General features: G+C 40.3%; 2 protein-coding genes across 2 annotated transcripts; both read right to left on the bottom strand.

Annotated features, from left to right (window-relative positions):
- Positions 1 to 1,456: 1,456 nt before the first annotated feature.
- LOC108164490 (ATP synthase subunit beta, mitochondrial) lies at positions 1,457 to 3,809 on the bottom strand. Its single transcript, XM_017300256.2, has 3 exons — positions 3,701 to 3,809; positions 2,790 to 3,104; positions 1,457 to 2,717 (listed from the first exon to the last, which is right to left on the bottom strand). The coding sequence occupies exons 1-3, from the start codon at positions 3,762 to 3,764 to the stop codon at positions 1,576 to 1,578; spliced, it is 1,521 nt and encodes a 506-aa protein (XP_017155745.1). The 5' UTR covers positions 3,765 to 3,809; the 3' UTR covers positions 1,457 to 1,575.
- A 7,780-nt stretch (positions 3,810 to 11,589) lies between these two features.
- On the bottom strand, positions 11,590 to 12,175 carry LOC117189243 (proteasome subunit alpha type-4-like; the record flags this gene model as incomplete). The annotated part of the gene is made up of 1 exon (XM_033394393.1): positions 11,590 to 12,175. A coding segment is annotated over one exon (465 nt), but the record flags the coding sequence as incomplete, so codon positions are not given.
- Positions 12,176 to 13,103: the final 928 nt, after the last annotated feature.

Consider the following 13,103-nt stretch of genomic DNA (forward strand, 5'->3'; position numbering starts at 1 on the left):
AAATAGAAAACACTCGTCTAGCTTTAAAAATTATAGGTAAATGCTTTTAAAAGACAGGAGTTAATACATTATGACATTTTGAAAGAAAAGTAAAAGACTTTCAAATATTATTACTACTATTCACATTATTATTTTCGATTGATTTTACATCATGGGTTAAATAGATTATTAATACCACTACTTCCTATTTCTCCAAAAAATCACTCATGGTTATCAGTTTTAATCAAAAAAGAATATATTTCAACAAATAAATGCTGTTTGTATGATCAATTTTTCTAGGACTTAAACGTCTTCTTAAATAATAAATAACATATATAGCATACTTATATAAAAATGAAATCTATTATAATTCTTGAAACTTTAAATTTATCGAAAAGCTCCTAAGGTAAACCCAGTAATGTTTACCAATTACAAAAATTGATGGAATGCTTCTCTCGAAACCCGTAAAGAGATATGATAAATAAAAATTGCCTTTATACATTTTTCACGGACGTCGATGTCCCCAATATTTAAAAACAATTAAAGCCAACCCATAATGAAAATTTAACAGTAATAATTCTTAATATTAATAAATTATTCCATAATTATGATTTATAAAATACACATGCATATTTAATAAAAATTATACCAAATACCTTCGTGGATCTTTAAATTGATGACATTACGCGGGTAACACATAATTCTATATAACATATAAAACATGATATAGTTTTTTACAGAAAGGCGTTTGTAATATATACATATCTAGAACGATCGATTACAACAGTGTTCAAAGATTTAGACGAAGTGTTTTACACTCAAACAATTTAACGACTTGGCAAGGGACCTAGTTCGTTTTAAAGATAAGTCCTAGTTACAGTCAGGGCTTATACACTTCATTCCAATAAATAACTGACAGACATCCGTAAAGGCACGGTTGCCCCCTAAAATAATTTCTGCCGTAGTTATAGAGATGAGAACGAGACGGTAGCTCTTACAAAAGAAAGCTGTGACACTTAGGAGTATCCTTCATGGACGATTTATAAGTAATGTTCAAAATATGACCCAGGAAGACAGAAAATGTTATGAGAGCATTATGAGGATGAGATGGGATAACTTCTTACAGTACATATGAATGCATGTCAGGGGTCGCCACACTCAACGATGGAGAGAAAGAGAAAGAGACAAGGCAGTAGTCAGCCGAGGGAAATGGTTTTCTTCTCTCCGATCGCAAAGTATCTCTGCAATCTAGTAACATAGATATGACCATTTTGCCGATTTGAGGGAGCAAAAGAGGGCGAGACCAAAACCGCAATGGAAAATTCAGATGGGTCTCAACATAATGTGTCGCACCCACAATATAGCTAGAACCCCTTGAAATCTACATTTCTCCTTTTTGTATAGTCGGTGCTTCCTTGCGTGTGCTGAAAACACCTGATCAAAATTATAGGAACTTGCAACAGTATAAGGAAATGACTATGATTTAAATACGTTTTATTGAGTTCTTCTCGTATATAGAATTTAAGTTGATGTTACAGTGTCTATTAAAACTTCAATGCATAATTCACTTGATTATTCGTATTCCAGTGTAATTACTTAGGCAGCTTCCTTTGCAAGACGATCAGCCTTCTCAACGACTTCTTCAATTGGGCCAACCATGTAGAAAGCAACTTCCGGCAGATGATCATATTCGCCAGCCAGAATCTGTGAGAAGCCCTTTATGGTTTGTTCCAATGGAACCAGTTTACCAGCATGTCCGGTAAAGACTTCAGCGACCTGGAATGGCTGCGACAAGAAACGTTGGATCTTGCGTGCACGCGCGACTGTTAGTTTGTCTTCCTCAGAAAGTTCATCCATGCCTAAGATGGCAATAATATCCTGAAGAGATTTATAATCTTGCAAGATCTTTTGCACACCACGAGCAACGTTGTAGTGTTCTTGTCCAATGATGTTAGGGTCCATAATACGAGAAGTGGAATCAAGCGGATCCACTGCAGGATATATACCCAATTCAGCAATAGCACGTGACAGTACAGTAGTGGCGTCCAAATGAGCGAAAGTTGTAGCTGGAGCGGGATCAGTTAAATCATCAGCTGGTACATAAATAGCCTGTACAGAGGTGATAGATCCCTTCTTAGTGGTGGTAATACGCTCCTGCATAGAACCCATGTCAGTAGCCAAAGTGGGCTGGTAGCCGACGGCCGATGGAATACGACCCAACAAGGCGGACACTTCAGAGCCAGCTTGAGTAAACCGGAAAATGTTGTCAATAAAAAGCAACACATCCTGTCCCTCCTGATCACGGAAATACTCGGCCACAGTGAGACCAGTAAGAGCCACACGAGCACGGGCGCCTGGGGGCTCGTTCATTTGCCCATAGACAAGAGCCACCTTAGATGTCTTATCCTTGAGGGAAATGACACCACCTTCAATCATTTCATTGTACAAGTCATTTCCCTCGCGGGTGCGCTCGCCTACGCCGGCGAAAACAGAGTAACCGCCGTGGGCTTTTGCTACGTTGTTGATCAGCTCCATAATCAGCACAGTCTTGCCGACTCCAGCGCCACCAAACAGACCAATCTTACCGCCCTTGGCATAGGGTGCCAGAAGATCGACCACTTTAATGCCGGTGACGAGAATCTCTTGCTCAACGGACATTTCAATAAACTCTGGAGCTTCTGCGTGAATGGGGGCGGTCTTATCAGTTGGAATCGGCCCACGTTCATCGATAGGTTCGCCTAAAATAAAAAAAAACATTCAACATTACATTGTTCGATCTATAAACTATGAGTGACTTCTTTGAAACATACCAATAACGTTCATAATGCGACCCAAAGTTTCAGCACCAACTGGTATACGGATCGGATAGCCAGTATCGAGAACCTTCTGTCCACGAACCAACCCCTCAGTACCATCCATGGCAATAGTGCGCACAGTGTTTTCGCCCAAGTGCTGAGCCACTTCGAGCACCAAACGTGGGGAGCGGTTGTCAACTTCCAAAGCATTCAAAATTGGTGGCAAGTCATCATCGAACTGAACATCAACGACAGCACCAATTACCGCAACAATCTTTCCGTTAGCAACTGAGGCTGCCTTGACAGCTGCCTTGGCGGCATGGCTGCGAGCTACAAAGGATGGTTCCAAAAATTAAATCTTTTCAGGATATGTATGAATTATTTACTATTATTTATTATGAACGATAGTTTGGATGAAATATTCGCAAGGAATATATACATATATATGTACATATGTATATGTACATGGATGTGTAAGATTACGTCACGACTTTCTTCAAGAACGATTAAATTGAAATAATTTTTAATATATCAATAATTCAAACCTTTTTCATTTAAGAAATTCCATGAAGCAAAATTCTCATTTAATTTGAAGTATGTATTTTGACTGCACTACAAATTTATAAAACTGGATATAACTGTATATGTGAAATACCAAAAAGATTGACAATCTAACAACATGATAATGAAATGATTGCTCTAATCCAAATTACGACAATTGTCTCTCAGGAAACATTTGAAACATTCAGTTATTATGCAATCATTTTTTCCTTTTAATCGTAAGAGCAAAATCGCACATTAAGGTTATGTCCATCTCGCATTAATGTTACGTTATGTTACACATTCTCTTATGTTGCCTTGTTCATCACCATTCTAGCCCGATCCAAGTTTTGTACATAATATCCATGATTATAATAGGTACTTACACAATTGCCCCAAAAATGGAAGCAAATTCTTATCGGCTTTAGCGGCAGCACGTAACGCGAACATTTTTCGGGCGAGAACTGGAAAATTGTGTGCTAGCTTGTGGGGTGCAGTGTAAAATATACCGTCCGACCCTCAGAAATATACCAAAATATACCGTCTCATTTTAAAAATATACCGTAAATATACTTACGAATTCCAGTTCTATTTTACATATTCCTCGTTTTTGATATTCCGTCGAATATTACTATCTAAAAAGAACATTTAGCACTGCCCACATAATTTTATCCGATTAAGGAATCATTTTTCTACTTGACTGGTTTGTTTTAAATACTTGATTTGTTTTCTTGCTACGGCAATTGCTGTTTATGCTTTTCAACTACAATATACAGTCTCGTATGCTGAAAAACCGAACTTATCCCACTTATGCCCCCTCTATTTAAATAGTTCAGCTACTTGAGGTAAATGGCGAAAACTATTAACGATTGTAAATTCTTCTTGTAGATCCATCCTATCCTTCCCTTTAAATTGCAAAAAACCACACGAACTCCACCTGAACTGCGCTAAAATGATTACATTTTCATTATTTTCGGTGGAAAATTTAAATACCCCCTTGGCTTATAAAAGGTTAATCGTTCTCTATCCAGGACTGGAAACTTATTTTGCTTAATTTTAATGTTCCGTCAAATATTATAAGCCAGATAGAACAGTTAGCCATGCCGCCATAATTTTATACGATTGATGGATCAATTTTCTATTTAACTGGTGTATTCTTAATACTTGCTTTTATTGGATTTCTATATACCGTTGAAAATAAAATTTAATAGATTGTCCTAGCTTGTGGGGTGGTAGTGTTGTTTTGGGCTTGAGGACTATTGGGAATTTGGGATTTTTTCCAACAAAAGCAAACGGTATCACACTTGCCAAAAATTCGAAAAAAAAAAGATAAAAGGTTAAAACAAAAAATTTTTTTTGTATGTAGTTTTTTTTTTTTAAATTAATTTTAAGAATAGTAACATTGTTAATATGACATCTCATCATATAGTAGTTTTTGCTTTTTGAAATAATATGTAAACTATTCACATATTTACTTAAATATTTTTTATTTCCCACAAGCAAGAGAGCCGATTCTTCATTTCTGTTGCGGAAGGGCTGGTCAATTCGCCCATAATCTAGAACGTCAAAACAAAAACGAAAATTGTTACGAACCTTTGTTTACTTCGGGGCAAGGCCGGCTAGCCAGTCATCCCAAGCCTTCAGGTCGCACAACATACCAACTAATTGGACATCTCGAACAAATTGAAACAACAAAAATAACCGACAAAAAAGCAGCAAATGGACTCTACTCGACAAACAATATTACAGTAACTTCATTCAACACAGACGTGGACCAGGTCGAGGTGTCGATGTTTTTACCTCCGACGTACCCACCCTACCTGAGATCCGAATCACAACGTTCTGGATCTGCCTGCCATGTGCAGCAGCCTTACCCTCCCGTTGCTGTGGCTCCTCTTCCCGCCATACGAAACGATTAGCAATTCATTTTCTTACTTATAATTTTCACGTTAATTTCCTACTTTTACATGGTATCATTGCTAAACTAAGCCTGCCTATTCATACCCCACTCATCTTATCATCACGGGCGTTTAATAAATAAATAGGAATAATTAATATAATAAATATAAATAATTTGCATGTATAAATAGATATGGACGGACTTAAATTAGGGGATTAACATATACATATAAATGGAGACGTCTAACAAAAATAAATAATGGGAGTAAATAAGTTAATAAATGATATCTTCTCTCTCCCTAAATTGGCGAGGGACCCGCACTACGTGGCCAGGATAGTTTCTTCGAGACCAGCAAAAAGCAAGCCAAGGATGGCGGAGCTGTGACCTATTCTCTATGGATTTGCCAACAAAAAGAATAAATTTGGGGTTTCTTTACTCCCCTTTTGTAGCGGACTCACTCTTATGCTTCTTGGGTCTACTTTCCGTCCCGCTGGTCAGCTATAAGGTTCCTGTTGTTTCACTGATCTTGATCCCCTGGAATCACAGATTTATTTATCTTTTTATAGGGTGATGGCCACTACTCCATCCTCATCCCTCTCACTTTTGCTTTCAAAAACAAAAAAATCACGACACTTTCTCTGTCAACCGGCGCGCATGCTCCTCCGTTGCCGGAAATTTTTACTCTGCTTAGCTGCTCTGTATAATGCTCCCGGGCCGCTGATCCCCATCGCTCTTCTATCGCCCTTGAACTAGGTTCAAGGGCATGGCCTGCTTCGGGCTGCTGGCGGCTCTCTTTTCTTTGGGGTGTTGGTGACTTGCCTTCGGGACTCCGTTATGGAATGAGATCGGAAATCCTCTCTCACAACGGCTCCGAAGAGCGCGCGGAACTCTCATACTCCAGGACCAGGTGGCGCCACTACTCGCTAAGGTCTTCCCCTTAAATTTTGGCCTTGCCACTCTGTTCAAAACTACTTTCCTCCTCACCGCTTGTATGGGGTATCGCCTATCGATATCTTCGCATGCAACAAAATATTAAACGTTTTAAAGAATATCTTCATTGAGAATATATTGTGTGTATAAATGATGATATTTGTATGGAAACGATAATATTTAATAATATTAATATTTAATAACAAAAAAATTAAGCAGCTATCTCTTATCAGACATGTACCGATAAATACTAGAAAAGCAAGAAATAATGGCATTACTGGAAAAGCAAAGTTGCTATTCCTAGGCACAAGCGAAATATAAAAATATTTAATCAGGCAGGCAGAAAGCGCCATTAGGCTAGTGTTATATTGCTCATGAGTGAGTGAACAAAACAATAGTTGTTCACTTAAGTGAGCAACTGAAAATGTCCCTTCCAAACTGTTCTTTTTTGCTAACTTGTTCTATTTTGTTTACTTTAAACTTTCTGTATTACCGGCAAAGCTCTTTACTAGCTATTGTTCGGAGCAGAACCCAGCCGATTAGCTTCTTACCAAATAGCACCCAATTATTGGCCCTCAGCCGCTTATTATGTTTTATTTAATTCGAAATTATTATTCGGCCGATCGGGGATAAAAATCATTATCTCCACAGCTATATCAGGAGCTCCTAGTATTAAAGGAACTAATCAATTACCAAATGCACCTAGCCAAAAAAAAAGACAAAATTATTAAACATTTTTAAGTCCCAAAGTCTATCATAAAAGGTCGGTTTGGTTCACAGCGGAAGTGTGGTGTACTTTAAATATGTACTCTGTACATAATTGTATCATAGGCATATAATAGGCATCGAATCGAAAGAACAACTAAATACACGGATATAAAATATATAATCATACGATTTGGTCATCTTCCGATTATCTTTCGTAGTGATCAGACATGTTTTTGTTTTGCGCTCCGCATTTTTTCCTTTTGTTTTTAATAAACAGCCGGTGTTTTCCTAACTAAATTCTAATTATACTTTCTAACCAGACAGCAATCTGGAAACCTATTCATTTACGCGAGTGCATGCCTTTGATTTGTGTTAAAACATTATTTAACTTTTTATTTTGCGGCGTCGGCTTGTGCTTGTGCTTATGTTTGTGTTGTTGCAGTGAGTGAGTACGCATTACATTGCATTGCAGTCCGCTCTCGTCTGGTAGCTTTTGTTGTTTTATCACTCTCTCGCTATCACCTCAACTTCAATAACTGTTCTTTCTCTCTCGCTCTTCAAACTTTCTGAGCAATAGCGCTCTCTGCTTAGTAGCTCTCGCTATAACCGCTCTCCACTCTGCTCTCTTTTTTTTACCAATTCCGCTTTGAGCGTTGTCTGGCACATTGGTCTGATACCAATTTGTTTTGCAAATAATAGTAAATAAATAAATAATGAAATGGAATACGCTGTGGTCTGTGCCAAAAAAAGCTGTAAGAAGCAGATCACCCACGATCAGCCGAATGTCCCCTGCTGGCTCTGCGACAGCGTAGTGCACGCAAAATGCGCTGGATTTTCTGGCCTCGTGAGTGATGCTATAGCCAAACGTAATGGCTTGCATTACAGTTGCGAGGCATGCCGTGCGGTGGAGAAAGACATGGTGGCTTTCATGAGGCAGACGCGGAGTGGCTTTAAGGAGCTGACCGTTGGTTATAAAACCCAATACGATCGGCTCCTAGCCATGGAGGCTCAGTTTAGCGGTTTAAAACTGCTGAATGAGTCTACGAGGCGCAAAAAGGTCACTCCGCGGGATCTGCAATTGCCAACCGTCACTCAGCCGTGCGCCGCCGAAAAACTGACTCCGACCACTCCAAGTGTGCAGCAGTTGATCTCGTTTGCCACTCCAAGGGCAACGACAGCTGCTGGCGATGCAGATTCGGTAGCCGAATTCATCGCCTCGGAGAATGTGCAGCCAAGTACGTCTGCAGCGTCCGTGTCCGTGGTGTCCGCAAGTTCGCTAGTTGTCCCGTCTATCCCGATCCCACCAGTAAATAGACGTTCCGGACCTCCGGTTATTGCCACCACAGGTACTAGGCCTGTGGTGACTAAACCACTGGTGGGAGTCCCACCAAAACGACAAGTTTTTGTTTCACGGCTGGCCCCTGACCTCACATCTAATGATGTAATTGCTTTTATTCAAAGCAAAATAAAAGCCGTGGGTTTAAAGGTGGAGAAATTTAACTTCTCTTATGCCAGGGAGATAGCCTCGTTTAAGATAAGCATCTCCCCAACTCAATTTGACACCATTTGCTCCGCCAAATTTTGGCCGGAGCATTTGGTGGTGAAGAAGTTTAAGGCTAAGAAGAAGAATAGGCCCCCCATATCCTTTCCAAATCTTTCCAGTGTGCCACCCTCAACCTCAACTTCCTCTTCCTCAACTTCCCGTCTTGCTTCCACCTTTCCAAAAAACTAACTTCTCTTTTAGTAACCTATCAGAATGTAAGAGGCTTGCGTAGTAAGCTCAGCATTCTTTTCCGGGATAGTGTTGCATTTGCTTCCCACGTTATTGTGTTTACTGAAACCTGGTTAAAGCCGGACATTCTTAGTTCCGAGGTTTTGGCAGTTCGGTACACAACTTTTAGAAAGGACCGTTCGTCTCGACGTGCAGGGGGGGTTCTAATTGCAGTGGACTCTTACTTCACGTCGGAACACTTCACAGTCCAAGTTCAACAGGAACTGGAATTCCTGTGTGTAAAACTGATTCTTCCCGCTTTCGCTATATTCATTACTTGCTCGTATATCCCACCTTATTCGGATATTTCAATTTATGAGCAGCACTTGTCCGCTTTAACCGCTGTTTCTTCCTCGCTATCTGATAAAGATCGTATGATAGTTCTTGGTGACTTCAACTTGCCAGGAACTGTTTGGTCTTCGGTAAACGAGTCTAGTATCCTAGTGCCCATGTCACGACATGACTTTGTTGACGGCTTGCTTGACCTGTCCCTGTCTCAAGTCAACCATGTGAAAAATTCCTTGGGTCGATTGCTTGATCTGTGCTTTTTATCGGATCCGACCATAGTGTTGTTAACCCGAGCCCTTCCGCTCACTATACCTGAAGACGCCTACCACCCTACTTTCGAGGTGTCGCTAGATATAGGACCAACTGTATTGGATCGGTCGAGTAGGCTGCCCGAACGTGTCCGCTGCTTTCGTAAAGCCGAGTTTGCGAAGCTTAATAACCTCATTAGGGATTTTGATTGGTCCGCTTTGTACTTGTGCACTGATATCATAAAAGGCACAAACATTTTTTACAATGCTCTTGGCACATTTTTCGATTCTTGTGTCCCGCTTTCTTGTCCGACTAGATCTGGAAAACCCCCTTGGTTTACCAAAGAGTTATCCAGTCTAAAAAACTTAAAATCAAGACTTTATAAAAAATTTCAAGAAGTGGGTTCTCCTACTTCTCACTCTCGCTATGTATTAGCTCGGTCAAACTTTTCAGTTCTTAATGCTCAATGCTATAAGAACTACCTATCTCGATGCAGGATACGTTTTTCTCAGGACCCTAAACAGTTTTACAGCTTCGTAAACAGTAAGCGTAGAACGTCCGCACACCCATCCTCGCTATCATTTTGTAATACGTCGGCAAATAATGATCAGGCAATTGCCGATCTTTTTGCCCAATTCTTCCAAACCACCTATTCTGAGGAAAACTACTCTGGTCATCCGTACCCATACGGTTTACCGAGGTCGAACAGCATTTTCACTCCCTTGTTAAATGAATGTTCCCTACTTCATGATCTTCGACTAGTTAAGCCGGTGTTTTCACCGGGTCCAGACGGGGTTCCAGGTTGTGTACTCAGGTACTGCGCCGAGGCTCTGTGTGGACCTTTGCTTAAACTATTCACCCTGTCCATTGATTCTTCTTGCTTCCCCCGATCTGGAAGGAATCGTTTATAATTCCTCTCCATAAAAAAGGTAGCAAGTCTGATGCAAAAAATTATAGAGGTATAGCAAAGTTATCCGCTATTCCTAAAATGTTTGAGAAGGTTTTAACTCCGCACTTGCAACATCTCTGCAAGTCACTTATATCTCCAACTCAGCATGGATTTATAAGGCGGCGATCAACCACCACGAACTTGTTAGAGTTTACCTATTTCATTATTAAAGGCTTTCAATGTAACTTACAGACGGATGTTATTTACACCGACTTTAGTAAAGCATTCGACTCTGTAAACCATTCCCTTTTAGCGCATAAACTTGACCTTTTAGGGCTTCCGCCCAACCTCCTGAGATGGATTTCTAGCTATCTTTGTTCTAGGTCTCAAAGAGTCCTCTTCAAAAACTCCCTCTCTTTACCAGTAAAGGTTTCTTCGGGAGTACCACAAGGCAGCCATCTAGGCCCCTTACTCTTCACACTCTTTATTAATGACTTACCTTCAGTATTAACATACTCTCGAGTACTTATGTATGCGGATGATGTTAAACTCTGTGTCCAGAACAAGGACATTTCATTTCATTCTCGCTTGCAATCCGATCTCAATAACTTTCAGTCATGGTGTTGTGCAAACTTGTTACACCTTAATGCCTCGAAATGCAAAGTTATGACATTTCATCGTTCTAGCCCTTTGTTGGCTCCTTACACCCTATTTGGTGGTTCTCTTGAGAGAATTACCCTGGTGGATGATCTGGGTGTTATGTTAGACCCCAAGTTAAAGTTTTCCGAACACATTTCTACCATGGTAAATAAGGCCATGGGCGTGCTTGGGTTTATAAAGAGGTGGTCAAAGGAATTTGACGACCCCTATATAACAAAGACTCTCTATACCTCGCTTGTTCGTCCGATCTTAGAGTACGGCTCCTGTGTATGGTAGCCTCAGTAAAAAGTACACCAGGACCGTATAGAATCAGTACAGAAAAACTTTTTACTCTTTGCTCTGCGGGGCCTTAACTGGGATGCGGGTGTAAGACTCCCATCTCACTCTAGTAGACTACTATTAGTAAACCTCCCATCCTTAGTTAACCGTAGAAAAATGCTTGGTGTGATATTTATGCACAACTTGATCAGGGGTGACATAGACAGCCCTGATCTGTTGAGCCGCATAAACTTCACGATTCCTATTAGACTGACTAGAAATTTTATACCGTTGTTCCTTCCACTTTGTAGATCGAATTATTCCTTGCATGAACCGTTTAGGGTCTTATGCTCGGATTATAATTCCCTCTACCATATTATATCCACCACTAATTCTCTTCCTCTTATTAAATTATTAATCCTTACACACCTTTCTATTAATTAGTAACTGTAGTGGTATTTGTACTTTGATTGCATGCTTAGTTTCTTAGTAAGTTTAGTACTAATTTTCCTCGAATGTTAGTCTAATAGCTATCTTTCTTGCATGTTCGCGTTTGGTTCGGCTACGCACCGCGCGTCATGCGGCAGCGCCCCTCGGTCGGTTGGGCGGGAGGAGGGCTGCGTTTTATGATCACCATGACCGCATTCAGTTTTGAAATTTTATTTCTCGTTCTTCAAATACAAAATAAGGATCGCACAAAAGTAATTTGGGTATAGTATGTATGTAGCTGTCTACCATTGAACCTAAGACTTGGGTTGTTTGGCCTGCTTCTCCTTCTTGGCGGCTTCGGTTTCGGCCTGCAGTTTATTGTACTTTTCGATCAGCTTCTCCACATCGGGCTTATCCAGCACACTGTAGACGGTGGTATTCTTGACGCGCTGCAGGGTGGCCATCTCAACCTTTTCTGGAGTCAGCTTAGTGGTGTCTAGAGTCATGCTTAGCACCTTTACGGCCAGATCTTTCGCCTCCTCTAGCTTAATGGATGGTTTGTCGGCCAGTTCCTGTTTCAGCATGGATATGGCAGCGCCGAAGTTATTGCCAATGCAAGTAGCCTTCCAGCCACCGTAGTTGCCGCTGGGATCAGACTGGTACAGCTGATAGCCGTACTTATTGTCCCAGCCCATGTAGAGAAGAGAAACGCCAAAGGGACGTTTGCCGCCGTACTGAGTGTAAGCTTGGGATCCGCGCGTAACAGCCTTCTGCTGGTGTCACACGGGCCACTTGACGGTGTTGTTTTGGGCTTGAGGACTATTGGGAATTTGGGATTTTTCCCAACAAAAGCAAACGGTATCACACTTGCCAAAAATTCGAAAAAAAAAAAGATAAAAGGCTAAAACAAAAAATATTTTTTGTATGTAGTTTTTTTTTTTTAAATTAATTTTAAGAATAGTAACATTGTTAATATGACATCTCATCATATAGTAGTTTTTGCTTTTTGAAATAATATGTAAACTATTCACATATTTACTTAAATATTTTTTATTTCCCACACGCAAGAGAGCCGATTCTTCATTTCTGTTGCGGAAGGGCTGGTCAATTCGCCCATAATCTAGAACGTCAAAACAAAAACGAAAATTGTTACGAACCTTTGTTTACTTCGGGGCAAGGCCGGCTAGCCAGTCATCCCAAGCCTTCAGGTCGCACAACATACCAACTAATTGGACATCTCGAACAAATTGAAACAACAAAAATAACCGACAAAAAAGCAGCAAATGGACTCTACTCGACAAACAATATTACAGTAACTTCATTCAACACAGACGTGGACCAGGTCGAGGTGTCGATGTTTTTACCTCCGACGTACCCACCCTACCTGAGATCCGAATCACAACGTTCTGGATCTGCCTGCCATGTGCAGCAGCCTTACCCTCCCGTTGCTGTGGCTCCTCTTCCCGCCATACGAAACGATTAGCAATTCATTTTCTTACTTATAATTTTCACGTTAATTTCCTACTTTTACATGGTATCATTGCTAAACTAAGCCTGCCTATTCATACCCCACTCATCTTATCATCACGGGCGTTTAATAAATAAATAGGAATAATTAATATAATAAATATAAATAATTTGCATGTATAAATAGATATGGACGGACTTAAATTAGGGGATTAACATATACATATAAATGGAGACGTC

This window comes from Drosophila miranda, chromosome 5, assembly GCF_003369915.1.
Source record: "Drosophila miranda strain MSH22 chromosome 5, D.miranda_PacBio2.1, whole genome shotgun sequence".
NCBI classification, from domain to species: domain Eukaryota; kingdom Metazoa; phylum Arthropoda; class Insecta; order Diptera; family Drosophilidae; genus Drosophila; species Drosophila miranda.